The 23,199-nt window shown below is 41.9% G+C and overlaps 1 protein-coding gene and 1 long non-coding RNA gene across 4 annotated transcripts in view; both read left to right on the forward strand.

Annotated features, from left to right (window-relative positions):
• The window catches only part of ANKRD50 (ankyrin repeat domain containing 50), a 43,223-nt gene extending 21,797 nt beyond the window's left edge, over positions 1 to 21,426 (forward strand). For both annotated transcript variants that reach the window (XM_081876617.1, XM_081876618.1), the window contains 3 exons: positions 627 to 856; positions 14,224 to 17,774; positions 18,509 to 21,426. In XM_081876617.1, the coding sequence (XP_081732743.1) occupies positions 627 to 856; positions 14,224 to 17,771 (3,778 nt within the window). In that variant the 3' untranslated portion in view covers positions 17,772 to 17,774; positions 18,509 to 21,426. The remainder of the gene's footprint in view (positions 1 to 626; positions 857 to 14,223; positions 17,775 to 18,508) is intronic.
• Positions 1 to 23,199, forward strand: part of LOC309350451 — a 685,906-nt gene that overhangs the window by 394,344 nt on the left and 268,363 nt on the right. The gene's annotated exons all lie outside the window — the stretch shown is intronic.

The raw sequence follows: 23,199 nt of genomic DNA on the forward strand, positions 1-23,199 counted from the left end.
CAGAGATCATGCAAAGAGGCTCTTACTGGGTGGTTTGGTGATTGTGTACCGTCTCATAATGAGAGCATCCACTTGTTTCGCACTCATCCATGGAAATGAATGGCATTCGCACAGGAGAGCAATGGTGGTCTGTGTATCTGCAGTACCTTCTAACAGAGCTTGTACAGACCAGGAGCATTGCTGCAAATAGTTGTTACTAGAACTTTAGCTGGGATTGCGCTTGGTACTAATAAAGCCTCTATTCAGATTTCAGATACATTCTGCTGGGCGTATCCAACTGCTGTTAAACTTGAAATTCCCTGCTTATGGCAGTGTTGGGTAGCTGCACAAGCGTAATCTAGACGTGCTTGTCATTGGCCTCGGCACTTGAACTGCTGCATTTGTTTACATGTTAAAAGGCTTAATCAAATATTAAAGTGGCTGCAAGTGAGTCTGCACTCCCTGACAACACTGGAAAAAGAATTCCCTAGCAACCTCATTTTAGTACATACTGTGAGCATCTCTTTGTGTACACTCAAACAAACACACACAAGTTCCTTTGCTGAAAAACAAAACTACCCATATAGAATATATTTCTGGATTTTATGTGTGTGTATTATAATTCTCCTTTCTTTTTCTCCTTGCAGGTGCATTTTGCTGCCTCTTCTCGGAGCCAAGCCCCCTCAACAAAGTCTCTTCCTCCTTGTAGATTCTGTGGATGAGGGATGTAACATTGCAGAAGGCGACCAGACATCTACGGGCTTATCTGGAACTATAGCTGAGCTTCTAGCTAGTCACTATGAGTTTTTCCCTCCATGGTTGCTGCTCCTGTGCTCTGCCCGGAAGCAGAGCAAAACTGTTACAAAAATGTTTACCGGTGAGTACAAATACCAATGAAAACTTAGCTGCTCCTTCACTTTTCGATCCTCATGTGTCAAATCCTTTTCTGAAATGTTTTACTCATCACTAAATTTCAGCAATCAACTTTCTGGAATCTCCATTTTCTTGGAGCCTTTACCCAGTTGACAGTGGTTATTGTACATAGTGCTGCATGGGTGTATCTACATGGATGCTGATATATTGTAAGGGATTTATTGTGCCGTTCTTCCCCAGTAAAAGAGTGCATGAAACATGACAGCATTGAAGACTTGAATCCACTAGTCTAGTGTGTGTGCAGCAATTTTTTTTCTCTGTCTAAAAATCTAGATTTGTCATCTTCTTTTCTGGGAGTTGAGGATTACCTTTTGCAAGCGCACTGTATGGGTGTAGCTGTATTTGATCCTGGGAGTATGCTGTTGGCAGACTATTGGGAATCTTCTACAACTTGTTGTTCCAGTCTTTGCTGAATTGTGAGCTCATTTCATCACTCCGCTGCTATTGTTCGTGGGATTTTTCTTAAATGTAGAGAAGCATAAACACTGGATTCCCAGCCTTCATTTGAAACCAGCTTGAAACCAGGCAATGAGTGGAATAAAACTGCACTTATAATAAAGCCTTAACAGTAAGAATAAATATATTAAAAATCCCTTGTCTCTTCACCCTTACAGCAAAACTAGATGATGCATTTGGTTATGATAATTTGATTTCAAAAATTGATAAAGATTATTACAGTGGTACCTCGGGTTAAGAACTTAATTCATTCTGGAGGTCGGTTCTTAACCTGAAACTGTTCTTAACCTGAAGCACCACTTTAGCTAATGGGGCCTCCCGCTGCCACTTAACCGCCACAGCGCGATTTCTGTTCTCATCCTGAAGCAAAGTTCTTAACCTGAGGTACTATTTCTGGGTTAGCGGAGTCTGTAACCTGAAGCTTCTGTAACCCAAGGTACCACTGTATTATTAATTTTTAAAAGGCATTAGTAATGCCACTGGCAACTTTTCTCCTGAGGCAAGCAAGAACTTCAGGGGTGCTGTTGTCTAAAGTGGGAGAGAGGAGAAGGGTTGAAACAGTCTGATCACACCATAGTCAAAATCAAGAATGCCTCCCTATGTCTCTTTAGAGATTTAAAAACAGGTGCATTTAATAGTGCAATCGCACAGTTAACATATGGTGTTAGACAGTGCTATTTTTGTAGAAAAAGAGGTGCTGGAACTCACCACAAATGCCATCCTTGTTCTCTTATAATGGCAATGGCGCCCACCTGAGTTCCAGGGAGTGCTGGCTGGAAAAAACCTTGGTGTTACATATGGTGAAGTCTAATGTTGTGTGAGTGAACTTCTCCTTTCTCCCCTCCCAACCTGCAGTGCCTATGGGGAGAGGAAGTTCATTGTGTTAGGAGAAATTGGTTCTGTTCTTGCAGTGGCGTCACTGGTTTCAGCCATATTGTCTAGTTCGACCCTAAAATCTCCTCTTTGGCCTCTGTGTTTCCATGCCAGCCTGTCCTCCATGGATGTCACTGGCTGATTTGTTCTGTCACCACAGGATGTTGCAGGAAAGAGGGTGCAATGGTGCTTTGACTATCCATGACTTATATTGATTTGCTATCATAAAGAGTCCTGGGCAGTCTGTTGTTATCATCATCATTTGTTAAATTTGTATCCCACCCTTTCTCCCGTGGGAGCCCAGCAAAATATTTAAATGGTGCAAATGATAGCTCAGGTTAAGTTTGACAAAAGTCGTTCATAGATCCAGAACTCCTGTTATAGTAGGTCAAGTTCAACTCACCACTCAGACGCCTTGCCCAAGACTCCTGCATTGCTGCCAACCAAGTTGGCATTGACCCGGGACCGGGCCTTCTGTGTGGTGGTTCCTCGTTTGCAGAATTGCTCTCCCTGGTGAGGTATGCCTGTCTCTCTCATAACTGATTTTTTGGAAATACGTGAAAAATATTCCCGTTTACGCAGGTATGAGATGTCCGAGATATACTGGTTATGGCAACTGTGAAACAAATAGCTGTCAGGGTATGTGATTGCGTTTAAATGTTTTTATTTGATTTGAAATTCCTGTATGGCAAGAGCTTTTGAACGGCACCGTGTTTGAGTGAATTTCTTGAGCAGTTTCAGATCCTTTCAGTGAAGAGTGACAGGTTCCCTTTGCTGTTTAGGCATACAATTGTACCTTATTGATAAGCATAGTAGCTTCTGCAGGGCCTGCAATCCATCTGATAACAACTTCCTTGAATGGAATATTTTATTAGCCCATGTGGATGTTTGAAAAGAAGGTGTGAACTTGAAAGCGTACAGCTACTGCATTTTTGCTTTGCATCTCATTTCACTTTTTCATCTTTGAAGTATTCTTTTCCCTCTAACTCCCCCTGCCCCCAAAGGTATGAAAGGTTGCAGGAAAAAATGAATGAATTATGCTTCAGGGGCGCATCTTTCATTTCTTCAACCTTCATATAACAGCCTCACCCATTGAATCTGGTTGCTCCTGATACTTGCTATAGGCGCATCATTCAGGGCTGGAGCTGATCTTTCAGTATCTGATAAAAAGGTCTTGTTTCATAATTGATTTAAATCCTTTTCCCCTTCACTATTTCATATATTTCTAAAAAAATGAGGCATGCAAATTTGGTTGGTTCACTTAATTTAATTCACAAGTTAATGGAGCGTGTGTAGTGTCTTGTATATACCGCATTTTTTGCTCTATAAGACTCACTTTTTCCCTCCTAAAAAGTAGGGGGAAATGTGTGTACGTCTTATGGAGTGAATGCAGGCTGCGCAGCTATCCCAGAAGCCAGAACAACAAGAGGGATCGCTGTTTTCGCTGCGCAGCGATCCCTCCTGCTGTTCTGGCTTCTGGGATTCAGAATATTTTTTTTCTTGTTTTCCTCCTCCAAAAACTAGGTGCATCTTATGATCTGGTGCGTCTTATAGAGCGAAAAATACGGTAATTTTATACATGCACAATAGGCTTTTTATTATAAGTAGCTGCAGCAGCCATGATTGCTTTTCTCTGTAGCCTGAGAATAAATACATGCATTTGCACTGTGAGCAGCATTGTCCTCTCCTCTTTCCAGTGTTTTCTTTTTTGTTCCTCCTGCTGCTCCTACCGTATTGCATAATTCTCCTGCCTTCCCTCGATCCATCCCCTACCTAGATACAAAAAAGTAGGCAGCATTTCAGATATGTTGCTTCTTCCATCCAATGTGTACACATGTGTCTTTGTTTAAGACAACCGAAGGTCGAGAACTTTCCAGAAGTATGTTAGTATGTAGTTGGTTACTGGGTGGAGCAGTTTATTTTCAGAAGATGAAAAGGGAAGGTTCCCCTTCTTTATAGGCAAACACACTCATAATTTTGAGCAGTGAGCAAATTGCAGAGCTCAGGCAATTTGAAATATAACTTTTGCATAGTTTTCATAGCATGTATTTTACAGCATGCATGCATTTTTGTCCCTTGCAAGAGGAAAGGATCATAGCTCAACAACAAAGGAGGAGGAGGGAAGAATTCATTTGGTCTGTTTTTTTGGGAAGACCAGTCTGATATGATGATGCCGAATTTGCTTGTGGGTCGGAATGCAACTCCTATTCACATTGCTCTCTTCTTTCTCTCATTTTTGCAATGCAGTTTTAGTGTGCAAAAAGTGCATGCAAGTAGATGCATTTTATTTATTTTCAAAGCATTGAAAGGAGCATATTTTCTGTAAGAAAAAAAAGTGCTTACAAAATGCATGCCATTTAAATGTTTTGTGGATTCTGAAAAAGAAATGCACACAAAACAGAACACAATGAATCTACAATTGAGTGCCAGTGAGACCAAATGGAACAGAGTGGCCTGTACAGCCCCACTTACTTTACCTCTAGATTTTCCAGATTCTTGTCACCACCATAAAACACTGCCTAAATACTGGAAATACACAGACAAAGAAAAATCAAAATCAAAACAACCTGTGGGCTGAAAAGTCACCTACAAATAGGAAGATAGCTATGTACAAGAAGTGACAGTTTTAGGCTACAAATTCTCAATATTTGGGATGTAAACCCAAGTACCTATGATGTGAACATATAAAAAGCTGTCATATCAAATTGGAACATCCGCCCACTGAGCATAGTATCATCTGATCTGACTGACAAGTGTTATTCAGTGTCTCAAGTACGGAAAGCACATGAACTACCACTATGGATGGACTGAGAAGCACAATTCCCCCCTGAGTTTTATGACAATGCATGGGATTCTGAGTGAAGACACTTCCTACATTAAAATTATTATGGAAGTCATTAATAACATTAGCTATAGCCAATGTCAAAACACTTTAGAAGTCATATTGGTGGATTTGCACCGTCCAGTTGATATCAGTGGGGCTTAAGTGTTTAATCTTTCCTTGATTTTGCCTTCTTATTGAAAAATTACTTACTGTACTATGAATGCAGTAAATTAAGTTTGAGATTATGCAATTCACATCTGTAACCCTTGGTAACAATTTTGTTCCAATTTGTGATCGTTATGAATAAAAAATGATTAAGTTCAAAATATGTCCATTGAAATGAATTCTAGAAAAAGCATTTTGTACTTGACTGTAAGTGTTTATAAACACTTACATTAAAATACCACCTGTGCCTCAAAGCCAAGTAGCTTCAATAAGCGTCTGATTCTAAAATACCTGAAGCTATTAATTTATCATGGTATACTTGCTTGCTTGCCAAGTGTCAAGTTTCTCAAAGGAAGTTATTTTTAGATGTTCATCCAACACATTTTTAGCAGGCAAATTCATTTTTACAATATTTCTGTTATTAGCTTGCCTTTTATTTTGGAAAAATAATCAAAGTTGCATCTAGACTATTTCTAAGCTGTCCAGATGCATTTTTTAAAACTATTGTTATTTTCACATTTTATCCCTACTAATAGGGACATCATAAAATATGCTGCATGTTAGCAACTTAAAATAAATCTTCCTTAGCAGTGGCAACAAATGATGTTTAACAACTTTCCTGATAAATAAAAAGATTTAACAGTTGAAACTAGCTAGCACTGTATTGGGAAGCAAGACGAAACGTTTTATTAAAGCATTGGTACAGTTCCACCATGTTGGTAAGTGCTAATTAAATTCCAGAATGGGGAGAAGAGACAGCAATACAGGTATTTTTCAGGGGCTTGTTCAGTGTGATGCAGTCATGTGGTCCCCTGTGTAATTCATTCAACTGATCTACAGGAGCTTCATGGGACCAAATTAGCCAACCTACAAAACCATCATGTGGGTGGTCGTCGTCGTCTTCTTCTTCTTCTTCTTCTTCTTCTTCTTCGGCGACCACTTGTAGCCGAGTAAGATTGTTTTAACAATGAGTCTATAGGTGACTGTGGAGGCCAATTTTGGATCCACACGTTCTTCCACAGTGGGGAGACATTGGTTTCCGGGCGGGAGTTGATCACGGTGTGGATATGCCAAGCATGCCTTCCTCTTAGCACATTTCTCCCTTGCATCCTGAGTTCGAGTGGGTAGGGTGTTTGTCAAAGCTGTATAGAAGAGAGGAATTTTCTCATTTGAAGTGAGCATTTTCTTATGTGTACATGTATCAAAGGGTTCCACTTTACATGACTTATAAGACATTTTTCATTCCTTTGCCTATATACCAGAAATCCTGGTTGTTTTAATGGGGCACTTACTTCAGGGTTGACTGTTTTTAGAGTGGTGGTGTAGTAGAAGTTTCTAGTATATTGGAGAACTTCAGATATGAACTGTTTGGTTTTCATATGAAGCTGTCCTTTGGGTGCCCCACCTGAGAGCAAGAGAGCAGGGTGAGAGACTTTTTCTGTTGTGGCTCCCTATTTGTGAAATGTTCACAATTTGGTGCCAAGCTAAAACACTAAATGTTTCCCAGGCATTTGACATATATATGAGAAATATTATTTTCTGTCCATTGTTTTTGCTCAGTATGTTTATGGGCCATTATCATGGGTTTTCTTGATTTTATACTATGCCTGTGGCTCTTAATCCTTAGTAAGTTACTTTTTTCTTTGTAAGTGACAAATGATGATCTGCCAACATTGGTGTAAAAACTGTATTGAGCCAGGAAGGCAATCCATCTTTCCCATACAGCTGCCCTTTGCTACACAATTGCACTTAGGATGGAGGTAAGATTTGTGAGCAAGTCTCCAGGGCAAGCATGGCACACAGTACAGAATTTAAGGCTGTTATGCAAACAAAACATTACTGTGTGCTGTTTGCAGACTCTCTTGGGTCATTCACAGATCCCTGTGGAAATGCGGGCTCCCTCCACCAGAGATAAACTCTGCTGTTGTTTACATACTCACTTATCTTGAGATGAACAGCAAGGCCAATCAAAAGTCTTTGATTATTTCCAAGTTGATCTTTTTGCTTTGAATTCTTGGCTTTAGGATGGTGTCTGCATCTCCTAATCAAGTTAGGCTGACTTGAAGCAAGGTCAGAGGCTGTTATCCCAAGATAAGATCTCATGTAAACAAAGCAGGAAGGACAAAGAATGTTGCTAAAAGGCAAACATTCACATTTGAAAGAAGTTATTAATAGGGTCCCACAGGCTCTTCGAAACTCTTTCGCTCAAAATTTTCATTACTATTTTGGGAGGGAGGCAGGGAGGAATACGTTATCCATCAAAGTTGCATTGCCGTATCAGTGCAGAAGGATCAGGCCAGCTACATGCAACAAACAGGATGATCTCATGAAATTATGTCGAAAGAGTCCCTTAGCGATAGGAAATACTGATGCCATGCACCATGGTCATTTTTAAGACGACTGTGTTCAGGTTTTGATCAGTTGCATTCGAAACAGATGGATTTCAAAAAGGATAAGTGCAAAGCACAAATGTGGAATTATTGCAGGAACTAGGACTATGCCTTGGCTCACTGCAGTCGAATTATATGAGATAAATCTCAGATGCATAGGATTGCTGCTGTGGTTGACTTTCTGACATCTTGGTGGGGAAACGGTGTGGTGCTGCATATTTTTCTCCTGTAGAGCCGGACTAGGTGATACATTAAATATGCTGTTGTGTTTAATGTCAAAGTTTTTTAATTATTTGAAAATAATTATTTAGATCTGTTATTATCTGGGTTCAGACCTGGCCATGGGACTGAGTCAGCTTTGGTTGCCCTGGTGGGTGACCTTTACAGATAATAGAACCATGCTCCCCCATGTGATTCCCCTCCCTCCCCAGAGTTCTTGTAAAATGTCCAGCCTTTGCTGTCTTCAAAGGGAAGCCCACACACAATTGGATACAACCCCAATGCTTTTTCTGTAGGAAGGGGAAAGGTTTGTCATTGGAGTATACATAATAACGCACATATGTTCAAACACTACATATATGCTTCTCTTTACAGCCTAATTACAGAGAGCAATAGTAGACGTGGGTAGCTGATCACCAGTTAAATGTGATTTGTCTACACAAAACTCATAACATAGAAATTTGTTCCAGCCAACTTCATTGTTTGGTTCAGACAATGGCAGGAGATAAGTAGATAAACTGGAAGATGAAAACAAAGACATAAGAAAGCATGGTAGCAACATTGCTTGAAGAGCAATATATCTAATCTACCCAGAAAAGAACACAAATGAAAATTGCAAATGTAGACAGATAGTTCTTAGAGGTTTTGTGATGCATTAAACAGAATGGTTACGGAAGCCAAGAGGAGATTTTCCAAGTTAAAGCTTACTGTAGGAGAAGGCTAAAATTTTGCAATTCAATTATGACAATGACAAACTTTGAAAACAGCACCATTGCCTGAAGTGTTTAATATTATTCTGGCTGTAACATTAAAACGACAGCAATTTCCTCACTAATGTGTATCTAATCTAACTGGCACATCTCCAGGGCTGAAGGGCAAATCTAGTTTCTCACCAGTGGAATGTTTTAAGACGGTGCAAATCCTTCCACACATCCCTTTTCGTTTCATTGGAAAGATTAACTATTAATAGGTGAATCAAGTACTACCATTAATAAGGATCATAGAAACAACATCCTGCATTATATCATATTGGCTCCCTTTGTTTCAAAAGCACAAAGCAAAAGGGCCTTACATCAACCCAGACTGTTCAAAGTGTTGGTCTGCTCTGATTGACAGTGGCTCTCCAAGCTTGTAGGCTGAAACTTTTCACATTACCTGGAAGTTCCAGATATGGATCCTGGGACATTTTACACAAAGCACTCGTGCTCCGCCATTGAACGATGGCACCGCACTCTGTTCTCCTTCCATACTATCTATTTTAGAGGTGTATTAGTTGTGGGTCACTGATATCTTCAACTGTGTGGCCTTAAGTTGCACTGAGCATTTGTGTGCTGGAGGAGCCTTCATTCTGTTTGCAGCTGTTTTGATCAGAATACCACTAAATGTACATATTGAGAACCCTCAGTGGATCAGGCTATCAATGGCTACTAGCCATAACAGCTATGTATTACCTGCCGTGTCAGTTGATATGCTTTTAAATGTCCTGCTTGCAGGAATCTGGCTGACCACTGTGAGAACAGGTTGCTGGTTTGATGGGCTTTTAGTCTGCTCCACCTAGTCTGTGTACTTAGGTTGGTGGAAGGAAAAGAGTTCCCGAAACTTACTTCCATAGGCTTGTGCATTCTACCTCTAGAATGGAAGTATTGATGTGCAGAGGAAGAGGTTTATGCTCTTTGCATTTGCTCTGCCCCTGGAACTTTTTTTCAGAGTAGGCATGTATTGTAAATATATAGATAGAGATACTTGGATTTACAATGTTTTGCTGAAATGCAAGCTTCAGTTGGATAAACTCTGTTTCACATGATGAACACATGAAGATTTTAGTAACAAGGGCTTTAAAACGGGATGCTTGCTTTTGAAAGTGGCAGCCTGGCTGCTTTGAGTTGTGAAGCTCACTCATAATACCTTAAATGACAAATTCTCCAACCAGTATATATAAAATATAACACTGGGCTATGATAAGTCCCTTTAGCACCCTCAAAACAGATAGAACGTCAGCCTTCTCCTTTGGTGAACAAGCTGCATGGATGCCTCATCCAATGAAATGTTGCCTCCAATGAAACTTTACAAATAAATGCATTCCAAACGGCCATTTTCTATACAGTCATACATTGAGTTGAATGCGCTTCGGGTTGAGCGCATTTGTTGCGCTCCGCGGCAACCCGGAAGTAACGGAGCGCGTTACTTCCGGGTTTCGCCGCTTGGGCATGCGCAGACGCAACAAAAAGTGACGCGCGCATGTGCACGCAGACGTGCCGTTGCTAGTTACGTTGGCTTCTGGATGCGAAGGGGGCTCCAGAATGGATCCTGTTCATATCCAGAGGTACCACTATATTCAAAAAATTGCATTTGAATGGGTTTTTAGAAGTTATAGCAGGCTGGGAAGTTCACTATATTTCAAAGGAATTGCATTCTAATTGTTTTGTGCCAGGTATAAATGTCAGCCTCTGTACACAATTCAAAAACTCAGTTAACCCTGTTCTGGCAAATTCTCTCGTGTTCTGCTTCTGTGATTGTCCTCTGTGCACAGGCTGTTTTAACTTCAGTCCTCACTCAAATGGCCTTGTGTAAGGAGGGGCTTTGGTTTTCTGATTAATATTTCACTGCCGAGAGATTAGTTCCTTATGAGTAGGTATGCATAAAATGTTATTATAAATGTCTAATTCTACTTAGATCAGCTTAGCTTGGCAATGTAAATTATTCATACTTAAGGCACTGGAATATTGCCTCATCATTTAGATTACATATTTAAGATGCATTGAGTGAAGGAGAAATATGAACAAGGGTTGTTTTGGAATTTTCCATAATGCATAGGATTAAGAGGCAAACAGATCCAAGATAATGTTTGTTGTAAAAAGGAAAACAGCTTTGTGGCGCATTGAAGACACACAGATTTATCATGTCCTCAAAAGCTTATGCTGCTATAAATTTGTGTGCCTTCAAGGTGCCACAAGGCTCCTGTTTTGTTTTCACTGGTAAAGCATTTTTGTTAGATTAAAGACCAAAGGAGGTATTTTGTTCTTCATAGAATGCATACTGCCCATATACTTCTTAAAATGACCCAAGACCCCTGTGAGATGCCAGAAGCTAAATTTGGTATGGATTTGTTTACAGAGCTGGAAGCAAATTTAATAAATCAAGGAAATGGATTTTTGAGCTCCTGTTGGGGAAAAGATGATGTGCTGTAGGAAAAATCTAAACAATGCAGAAGTTGGGTCGTGAGATTGTAAGTTGTCTCTGCTGTTCCTGACTTGCTGAGTTCAAGAATTCGTGAGACAGGCTTTGCAACATAGTGAATTTTCCCATAATATTTTATCTTTATTGTCCATGCAAGCCTAATATAAGTGTCTGTGTTTGTGTGTGTGTTTTATGAGTTAGTCAGAAGCAGTTGGCAAGGAATCTTACATAATTTTGTTTAGACTTGTTTAGCGTCTAGATACATTCAACAAAATGTAAGATTGATTCAGAGTTCAAATCTGCCTGGATATCAACTGGGTTGAGTGACATGAGAACAGCTAGGTGTGGCTGGGCGTAGTAGAGAGACTGTGAACCTTTGCATGTGTATACCAAGCAATTTTATTTCAGTATGTTCAGGTACATTTCCAGGATGCTTCCAGGTGCACACATTTTCCGTCTTCCAGGTATACTAGATCTGAGTGCCAAACCATATAGGGATAATGCCAGTGCTGACTGTTGCTGAATCACAGTGGCAAACTGGTGGCTAGCTGGTTTAGCGTGGGTGGTGAAGTTCAAATCAGGGATTGGAATATATATACACACACACATCCAGCAACTCCTGCTTGTTACCTTATTGTCTTCTGGTTTTGCTGTCCGTTAGCTGCCATAAACAAAGTGACATGTATGTACAGTTGTACCTTGACAGTCGAACAGCTTAGTTCCCGAACGTTTTGGCTCCCGAGCGTTGCAAACCCAAAAGTGACTGATCTGGTCTGCAAACTATTTTTGGAAGCTGAACATTCGACAGGGCTTCCGCACAGTGGCGTAGCGTGGGGGGTGCAGGGGGGGCCGGCCGCACCGGGCGCAACATCTGGGGTTAGGGCAAATCCACGGGTTAGGGGGCGCAAATCCACGGGTTAGGGGGCGCAAATTACTTGCCTTGCCCCGGGTGCTGACAACCCACGCTACGCCACTGCTTCCGCAGCTTCTGATCAGCTGCAGGAAGCCACACTTTGGTTTTCAAATGTTTTGGAAGTTGAACAGACTTCTGGAATGGATTCTGTTCAACTTCCAAGGTACGACTGTATTACTGAAAAGAAAAAGAAACGAAAGTTGTGACTCTTAACTTTCTACAATAAACTACATTCCTGCCAAGCAAGAAGTGTTTTCACAGTTCAATGACATTTTCCAGACAGGCAGAAACTCTGGAGGAGAGTGTGGAGAGGGTTGGTTAGGGGTCTGCAGCCTAGAAGAGGGAGGGGATGTGGCCTCAGGAGTATCCCAGGAGTTTGAGACCTGCATCTCCATCCCTGCTGTATACAGATTAGGCCTTGGCAAACAGTTGGTGAATATTTATCAGTTAGAGAGTTCTCATGCTTCCCCAGAAGTATTTAGTGATGGAGCGGCTGTTTGCTATTCCATGCCGTGAAAAATGTCTTATGAATCGTACATGCCCATTCTGTCACTTTGCTTGTCCACACATTGTTAAGGATTTCCAGTAGCCAACAACATAAAGTAGGTTAGCAAATTATCTTGTCTTTAGATGATTAATGTAAGGTATTAGATTTATGATCTTGTCCTTGGAGTATTGAACACTAAAGGGCTTGGGAGAAATGATAAATCTTCAGAGGACCCCCTTTCAACTCCTGGATTCGGTGACTTCTCCTGGAATGTTGTCATGATAGCATGGTTCTGCTATGCCGAAGTGCTACTTTAGTTCCATTAAAATTGCATAAGTAGCCTGTGTTGTGCATCTTCATTTTCAAAATCAAATGCTTAATTGCATTTCACTTCTGGCATGATCACAGTTAACAGAATAAAAGCTGGAGTCTATTTGTGTTGCACAGTCAGGGGAAGATTAGGCTACAGATTTAGGCTTTGGGCAAGCCCCTCTCTTACTTGTGTGAAGTCACATGTAGGGTAGATGGTCATGGCTTACCCAAACTGGGGAGGCTGCCAGGCCCATATTGGCCTGTGCTCCAGACGTTCCCCAGCCTTTGACCAAATGCACACACTGAAAACCTGCCTCAGGTATTTCTACTTACAGGGCTGCTCTGAAGATCATGTAGCTGTGGTTATCAGGTAGCAAGTGCTTATCAAAGGGCAGCTGACAGTGGACACGTGTGGCTGATAATCTAATCTCTCTCAAAATTTTGGAGTGATTGCCTGTTTCTATCCAGAATCAAATTGTCCCTCCATAACTTGTTTGCTGCATGTTTGTGAATCCACCCAGCCTTGGACCTCTGCTGTGTTTGGACAGTGTAAATTCCAGCAGTCAGCACAACAGCTGTAAAAATCTCTCGTGTCCCTTAGTATTACTGCAGCACTCTTGCCCATAGGACTTGAGCATTCCAGCTGGATTCCTTTATCCTATTATACCCCAAAAGAAGGTTTATTGGAAAGTGGAGCACTTTGATCCCAGAGTGCTGTAAACACAATAAACATGACTCAAAACAATGGCAACCTAACTATTATAGCCCCCTGGATACATGGTTTAAACTGGGGTGGACTGTTGATCATTTAACAGCTTTCACCCACAATATAATTTGGCCTTATTGACCATCGTAAGTTGAAACCCACAGATCGTTAGCGATTAGGTGACTCTCAGGAACAGTATGCAAATTACTAACCAGAACAGCTGAAGTTAGTTGATTGCAAAAAGGGAGCTAAGATTGCAATAGCTATATAAAAGCAGTCTTAAATTCATCCACTTGAAATTTTGCTGTTACTTTCATTCTGGAACTGGTTCCAGAAAAGTACGTGCAGACTGTGTAATGTTTTCTAAGTCTGAAAAAAAAAAAGTTCTGGGAGGAATGCCAAAACCAGACACTATTTCCAAGGGCAAACAGCAACACTGAGCTCATATCTTCAAATCAAACACCATATTCTGTCCTTCTGCTACATCAGATATGTGAAATCTTTGGCCCTCCAGATATTGGTGAACTATAATTCGCATCTTTCCTGGTCATTGTCCATGCTTATAGAGGCTGATGGGAGCGGTGGTTCAGCAACATGTAGATGGCACATGTGTACTACATTCTCGTGACTAGGTAGACCTTTTCAGTGGCATCTCCCTTTCACTTTTTTAGGAGAATAATGTTTCTACCGTCTTAAGAACAGCAAAAATACAATGAGCGATTATAAGCTTGTTTGCAACTAAATTTCAGAAAAACTTACTTTCCTCCCCTCTTTCCTTTTTTCTTATAGGCTTTCGAAAGATAAGCCTTGATGATCTCCGAAAGGCTTACATCGTGAAAGATGTCCAACAGTATATTCTTCATCGCTTAGATCAAGAAGAAGCACTGAGACAACATCTCACAAAAGAAACTGCAGAAATGTTGAATCAGCTTCACATTAAAAGCAGTGGATGCTTTCTGTATCTCGAGCGTGTCCTAGATGGAGTAGTGGAAAACTTTATCATGTTACGAGAAATCCGCGATATCCCTGGGACACTCAACGGCCTCTATCTTTGGCTTTGTCAAAGACTTTTTGTGAGAAAACAGTTTGCAAAGGTCCAACCTATTCTGAATGTAATCCTTGCTGCTTGCAGGCCACTAACTACAGTTGAATTGTTCCATGCAGTATGGACCAAAAACATGGCATTATCTATGGAGGACTTCCAGCGCAAGCTAGATGTTCTGTCGAAAGTTCTTGTCGATGGTCTCGGAAACACAAAGATCCTTTTTCACTACAGCTTTGCAGAATGGCTGTTGGATGTAAAGCACTGTACACAAAAATATTTGTGCAACGCAGCAGAAGGGCACAGAATGCTTGCAATGAGTTACACCTGTCGAGCCAAGGATTTATCGCCTCTGGAGGCTCAAGAATTTGCTTTGCACCTAATTGATTCCAACTTGCAACTGGAAACCTCTGAACTGGCTTTGTGGATGATCTGGAATGGTACGCCTGTCAAAGACTCTTTGTCAACGTTGATCCCCAAAGAACAAGAAGTTTTACAGTTGCTGGTAAAAGCCGGTGCTCATGTCAACAGTGAGGACGATCGGACATCTTGCATTGTACGGCAGGCTTTGGAAAGAGAAGATTCTATTCGAACCCTATTGGATAATGGTGCTTCAGTAAACCAGTGTGACTCGAATGGTAGAACACTCTTGGCTAACGCTGCATATAGTGGCAATCTTGATGTAGTCAATCTGCTAGTTTCCAGAGGAGCAGATTTAGAGATTGAAGACACGCATGGGCAGACCGCACTTACTCTAGCTGCTCGGCAGGGCCACACCAAAGTTGTCAACTGTTTGATTGGGTGCGGTGCTAACATAAATCACACGGACCATGATGGGTGGACAGCCCTGCGATCGGCAGCTTGGGGTGGGCATACCGAGGTGGTTTCTGCACTCCTCTATGCTGGAGTAAAAGTAGACTGTGCAGACGCTGACAGTCGGACAGCCTTGAGAGCAGCAGCTTGGGGAGGCCATGAAGATATTGTGCTGAATCTGTTGCAACATGGGGCTGAGGTCAACAAAGCGGATAATGAAGGTAGAACTGCTTTAATTGCAGCAGCATACATGGGGCATAAAGAGATTGTGGAGCATCTGTTGGACCACGGAGCAGAAGTAAACCATGAGGATGTGGATGGAAGGACTGCCCTCTCCGTTGCTGCTCTTTGTGTACCTGCCAGTAAAGGACATGCTTCTGTTGTGAGCCTTTTAATTGACCGGGGCGCCGAGGTGGACCATTGTGACAAAGATGGCATGACCCCACTGCTAGTGGCAGCCTACGAAGGACATGTAGATGTTGTTGATTTGCTTCTGGAAGGCGGAGCAGATGTAGACCATACGGACAACAATGGCCGCACTCCTCTTCTTGCTGCAGCTTCCATGGGCCATGCATCAGTTGTAAATACTCTTTTGTTTTGGGGGGCAGCTGTGGATAGCATTGATAGTGAAGGACGGACGGTTCTTAGTATAGCCTCTGCACAAGGCAATGTTGAAGTAGTACGGACTCTGCTGGATAGAGGGCTGGATGAGAATCATAGGGACGATGCAGGATGGACACCTTTGCACATGGCAGCTTTTGAAGGACACAGGTTGATATGTGAAGCACTTATAGAACAAGGTGCTCGAACAAATGAAATTGATAATGACGGGCGCATAGCCTTCATATTGGCTGCCCAGGAAGGTCACTATGATTGTGTGCAGACCTTGCTGGAAAACAAATCTAACATTGATCACAGGGGCTATGATGGGAGAAATGCTCTCCGTGTTGCTGCTTTAGAAGGCCATAGAGACATTGTCGAGCTACTCTTCAGTCACGGAGCTGATGTGAATTACAAAGATGCTGATGGCCGGCCAACGCTTTATATCTTGGCTCTAGAAAACCAGCTAACGATGGCTGAGTATTTTTTAGAAAACGGTGCAAATGTCGAAGCCAGTGATGCTGAAGGAAGGACAGCACTCCATGTTTCCTGCTGGCAGGGCCATGTGGAGATGGTACAGATGCTGATAACGTACCATGCTGATGTGAATGCCGCAGACAATGAGAAACGCTCAGCTTTGCAGTCTGCTGCGTGGCAGGGCCATGTCAAAGTAGTTCAGCTTTTGATAGAGCGTGGGGCCCTAGTGGACCATACGTGCAATCAGGGTGCTACTGCACTCTGCATTGCAGCCCAAGAAGGGCACATTGATGTTGTGCAGATATTACTGGAGCACGGTGCCGATCCAAATCATGCGGATCAGTTTGGGCGCACAGCTATGCGCGTAGCTGCAAAAAATGGACACACGCAGATAATTAAATTACTGGAAAAATATGGTGCTTCTACTCTAAATGGCTGCACTCCTTCTCCGGTCCATACAATGGAACAAAAACCTTTGCAATCGGCATCTTCAAAGATGCAATCCTTAACCATAAAATCCAATAGTTCGGGAAGCACTGGCGGGGGAGATACACAGCCTGCTTTGCGTGGCTTGTCTAATGGGCCAGCTCATGCCTTTAGTTCTCCTTCTGAATCTCCTGATTCGACAGTTGATCGGCAAAAGTCCTCCTTATCCAATAATTCATTAAAAAGCTCAAAAAACTCTTCTCTACGCACAACTTCCTCTACAGCAACTGCCCAGACAGTACCGATCGACAGCTTCCACAGTATGTCCTTTACGGAACAAATACAGCAGCATTCGTTACCCCGCAGTAGAAGTAGGCAGTCTATTGTTTCTCCTTCCTCCACAACTCATTCCTTAAGTCAGAATCATAGTTCGCCAAATAGCGAATTTGAATGGAGCCAGGTGAAGCCCAGCTTGAAATCCACAAAAGCCAGCAAAACGGGGAAAACCGAGAATTCCAACAAATCCGGGTCTGCTGGGAAAAAGGTGAAACAGAGCACCTCCTCTCAACCAAAAGTCCTTGAATATGAAATGACTCAGTTTGATAAAAGGATACCTGTTGCCAAATGTGGGGCCGGCGTGCCCCTTAAATCAATGCCTAGTGACACTCAGTGTAAAATTTTAGTCCCTCCAGCCCATCAGGAAGTTTGCCGGTCTCAACAGCAGTTCCTGATCCACCAACAAAGTGGGGAGCAGAAAAAGAGAAATGGAATAATGACTAATCCAAACTACCACCTTCAGAGCAATCAGGTTTTTCTTGGCAGAGTTTCTGTCCCACGAACAGTACAGGACCGAGGGCATCAGGAGGTTTTGGAAGGCTATCCTTCTGCAGAGACGGAGCTGAGCCTTAAGCAAGCCTTAAAACTTCAAATTGAGGGGAATGACCCAAGCTTCAACTATAAGAAGGAAACACCATTGTAAGAGGTGAGGCACTTTCAGCAGGGTGGCAATGCAAATAGGCATCAAAAGCTAAGGGGGAGAAGACTTCATGTCCTTACCAATGACCATTGTGCAAGAGGATTGGAGGCAGGAGGCAGCCAGATCAGTACCTTACATGCTCATGGTGTTAACAGGCCAGAGGCGTCCCATGTAAGTCTCATCATATTGCATCCACATTGATAACAATAGTCTTCTCTCCAATGCCTCTGCACAACTCCCACCAATAAGAGTGTGGGGTCCTGTAGCTCAGTTTCTGCTCAAAAGCACCGACTGATAACTGTCTGGCACACCAATCTGTCAGCCACCTCTGACCAATTTCTGGATGCTATGTGTGCATTTAAATTATTGTTGTTATTATTAATAACAACAACAACAATAACAACAACAACAACAACATGAGTTATTTGATGCGTATGCTTCACACATATTTTTAAGAAAATGAATTTTATCTCATATTGAATGGCCAAGCTACCATTGTTATTGAAGCTGTACTGCTTGGCATGGTGCTGTTTGTGGAAGCAGCATAATAACATGCTATCTGACCCTGTGTGTGTTATCATTTCAAACTTGGTCCCTGCAAAAGAAAATGCATAAGCAAATTTAAGGTACAAGATTTTCAGTGATCACGACTGCATCAGATAGATTGCCACATACATAGTTTTGAGATGATCTACTTAGAATGTAACAATTTTATGTTTTCTTTTCTTTTTGTTTTCAAGGCAGCTCCACGACACCATGAATAAAATGAAGAGTTTCTGCCTGGAATGTTTTGTCACCCGGGCTGGAATCAAAGCATGTCTTGCTTGTTGAACCACATTGAAAATTACGAATGTGTTCACTGCAGTACAGTTACCTTGATTACTGTAATGTGCCTAAAGAAAAAAAAATAAGGCTGCCTTCTTAAATGTAACCTTCTGTGCTTCAGAAAAAAAAAATATTTTGTGTACTTTGTACTTACTACACAGAATAAGCACTTTCTTTTTTCCCTCAGTAGCAGAACAAGATACGTTGTATTTCCACTCACACAGCTGAAAAGTTGTTAAGAGCTAGAAATTTGAGTTCTCTGTTCCAGAAGGCTTTATCAGTGTAAATGTGCCACCGTGGACTTTGTGACAAACAGCAATGCTTTCTGTATTTATTTTACATTCATGTGCAAAAGAAACTCTGCACACAGTCAAACAGACAATGAAGGTTCCATGTCACCTCAAAGACCAAGGGAACCCCTCCTTCATTGACCCAAGCGAGAGTTCCCGTTAATTATTTGAACCCACTTCCAGAAGTGTTGCGGCGTACTTTTGGTGTAGGACTTTAGGTGCCATTAGACTTTTTGTTGTTCTGCTGCAGGGTCCACCATGATCAAAATCCACATAAAGGACCTCATCTGTCCTCAGAGAGTACTCTTTGCATGGAGAATAGGTAATGTGAATTGGCCCATCCCCAGATAACAGCCACAGCAGCAGGCGACACCACCTGTGGTAGCTCAGAAATCACAACTGCAGTCTCAGACATCAGTGTCTGAGGCTGTGGAGAATCTGGTTTATGCATTGCATTCTGTATCTGCTCGTGGGAGCGTAAAGCAACAGAAGCCACAGCAAACATGTAACGTGGGGCAGATTTTGAATATGTAAACTGGCTCAAAATACAAGCTACTCTTCTGTACACGTAAAATCACATTTGCATTGCTGTAATGTACAGTTGGTTTTCTGTGTTGTTCAGATGTTTCTCATAAGGAAAGCGACTCTTGTGACGGTATTGGCTAACTTCAGTACTTACCTTCAGCCTGGGGTGGAGTACGACAGTGCAATTTATTGGGTCCTTTCTCTCTCTGCTACTTGTTTTGAAGGTGGTTTATGAAGGAACAGTTCTTCAGCATCGAGGCCAGTTTTCATACTACCCACTTAAATGATGGTAACTATTTAAATTCGTTAGCTGCTTTCTCTTGCCCAGGGCAACCCAAAGTGACTTATCTGGTTTTGCTTATGAGCATATGAAATAGCTCCAGGTGGAGTCAGGTCTTAGGTCCCTTAAGTCCAGCACTGTATGTTCCCAGCCCTGTAACAGAGATCCTTTAACTCAGGGGTGAGGAGCCTCTGGTCCTTCAGACATCCCGTTCCCATCATTCCCAGTCAGCATGGCCAATGGTGTGGTAGTCCAAGAACATAGGGAAGCCCAGTTTCTCTATCCCTGCGTTATCTAAAAGTGCAAGGGATTCGATATGGACCCTTCTACATGTAAAACAGGAGTGGGGAATCGTTAGCATCTGGCAGGCCAGATTTTTTATCTCCCCCACTCCATCAGGCCTATCTTGATCAGGAATGATGGGAGCTGCAGTCTTAATATCTGGAGAGCCAAAGGTTCCCCATTCTTGACCTAAGTACGGAGGTAAAAATGTTGCTGGGTAAGAGTGTCAAATCATTACTCCCAACTTGTTCTGAACTTAAGTACTGGATATTTTCAACACTGCACAAGAATATAGCTCTTCTTTCATGTTAGATGTATTGATCTGTAGAAAGACATCCCTAAAGGCTGCCTTTCTCTCTGGATCTCGGCTGTCGCTGAGATTATATTTATTTGTTTATTTGTGTGTTTTTAAATTACAGTATGTACCTTGTGACTAGATGGTGATATTTCTGGCCATTTTCACAAGAAGGCTACACATTGCAGAAGTCTTCATGATTTTCAGCAGACTATAATCTTAATGTCTCTAAAAGAGCTGGTGGTGGTAACATGCCCAAACGCAGACACCAGCTATAGGAAGGTCAGCTGAAAAGTGCTACCTTTCAGATAATTAAAATAAAAGTTCCTGCACATTTTCAGAAACGCTTAGGAATGCAGCATGTGTTTCTCTGTTTAAAAATATCCATTTGACAAGAGTGTGAGATTGTTCCGCATTGCTTTAATGTATGATTTTTAAAAAATATATTGGCTTTTGTGGCCTCTCTTTCAAAAAAAGGTAAAATTAATCACCCTGAATTATTGGCAGGTCTGTCTTCTTTGCAATTGTGAATTGATGTGTGTGGCTCAGTTCTGCTCAGCCATGACTTGGCAGGGCTGATCAGCTATAATGCAGCAGAATTCAAGACTTCTTACTTTTTTTCTCGTTTCACAAATCTCTGTATCTCTGGTTCTGCTTTCACCTTTCTTTTCCCTATATTATCCAAAATCATCCCTAGAGGAAACTAAAGAAAGTGTCACAATTCATAATTGGAGACTAGGGAAAAGACTGATGAGCATTAATATCTGAACCATATGTGTGCCAGGGAAGTCACCTGAAAAGGGAATTGAATGGCAAATTTACCTGTCGAAACCTTAGCATCTTACACTATAGTGATACCCTTGTCATGATCAGTATTGGGAAATGGCTTTGTTTTTACTTAAAGCATCATTTTCTCTTGTCAACTATGCTGCTATGCAAATGTCTGTTCATGCTCGTTATCCTCCATTGAAACTCTTCAAATAACATGGTGCACAGTTAAGACTTTTTTCTGGATTGGATTGTAAATAGCCTATAATGTACATTGAATTTCACATTGTAAAATTTTTATTTTATTTCTTGTATTATATTAAGCAAAAATCCTTATGTATATGAAAGTGCATAATAAATATATTTGCTTTTCAAGCAGACATTTGTTTTCAATTTGCTTGCTCCTTTTTCATCCTCTGCAAAACGATATTAGGTACAAAGGTACCAACATGCTTGGAAATGGGATTCTGTTAGGGATGTGGACACACAATGTGGTATCTTGTTACGATTTATTAGATTTATATACAGCCCTTCATCACAAGATCTCAGGGTGGTTCACAGAACAAAATACAGGATAAAAGTAAATAATTAAAACAGTAAAACAATAACTCCCCCTTTCCGCAGAAATATTTAAAAAGCTGTAGAATATTAATATTCTATATTCTATTATATTCTATAATATTAATAGAATATTAATCGAAGGGATGGGGGTGGCGCTGTGGGTTAAACCACAGAGCCTAGGACTTGCCAATCAGAAGGTCGGTGGTTCGGATCCCCGCGACGGGGTGGGCTCCCGTTGCTCGGTCCCTGCTCCTGCCAACCTAGCAGTTCGAAAGCACGTCAACGTGCAAGTAGATAAATAGGTACTGCTCCGGCAGGAAAGTAAATGCTGTTTCCGTGTGCTGCTCTGGTTCGCCAGAAGCGGCTTAGTCATGCTGGCCACATGACCAGGAAGCTGTACGCCGGCTCCCTCGGACAATAAAGCAAGATGAGCGATGCAACCCTAGAGTTGGTCACGACTGGACCTATATTTATTCTATTCTATTCTATAATATTAATAGAACATTAATCGAAGGGATGCGGGTGGCACCAAAAAGGAAGAGAGGCATCACCCCAAAAGGGACAAAAAGGGCACATATCTGTAGAAGATCCTATATGATGAATATACAGATCCTATATGATGAGTATGGGATGCAGGTGGCGCTGTGGGTTAAACCACAGAGCCTAGGACTTGCCAATCAGAAGGTCGGCGGTTCGAATCCCCGCGACGGGGTGGGCTCCCGTTGCTCAGTCCCTGCTCCTGCCAACCTAGCAGTTCGAAAGCACGTCAAAGTGCAAGTAGATAAATAGGTACTGCTCCGGCAGGAAAGTAAATGCTGTTTCCGTGTGCTGCTCTGGTTCGCCAGAAGCGGCTTAGTCATGCTGGCCACATGACCCGGAAGCTGTACGCCGGCTCCCTCGGCCAATAAAGCGAGATGAGCGGTGCAACCCTAGAGTTGGTCACGACTAGACCTAATGGTCAGGGGTCCCCTTTACCTAAAATATTAATCAGCCCAAGATCTGGTTGAAGGGGACTGTTTTTGCTTGCTGCCTAAAAATATATATTGAAGGCCCCAGGCCAACCTCCCTGAGGAGAGCATTCCACAAATGGAAAGCCACTACAGACAAGGCCCATTGTTGTGTTGCCACCCTCAGGGACCTCAAGTGAAGGAGGTACATGAAGAAAGACCTTGGGTGGTGATCACAAGGTCTGGGTTTGCTCATATGGAGAGAGGCAGTTCTTGAGGTATTGCAGTCCTGAGCCATTTAAGGCTTTATAGGTCAAAACCAGCACTTTGAATTGGGCCCACAAGCTAATTGGCAGCCATGCAGTCGGGCCCATATTGGTGTAGTATGCTCAAACCTTGTAAATATCTCTTTGTCTCTTATAAGCATCTTTTAATATGCGTATTAGGACAGCTTGACTTGTGAATTGCATTTGGGACTAGTTGGGAGAGTGAATTATGTGAAGCTTTTCAAAGTCCTTATGAACAACAGTAGTGAAAGCTTGAAATGGTTACAGATTCCAACTTTGCAATGCTGGAGAGAGTTCCAATGCCAGAAACTGGATACACAGTAGAAAAATCCTACACGTGTGCCAATGTTTTTATTATCTTCTGAGAAGTT

This window comes from Podarcis erhardii (genome assembly GCF_964252035.2).
Source record: "Podarcis erhardii genome assembly, chromosome: 9".
Classification (NCBI taxonomy): domain Eukaryota; kingdom Metazoa; phylum Chordata; class Lepidosauria; order Squamata; family Lacertidae; genus Podarcis; species Podarcis erhardii.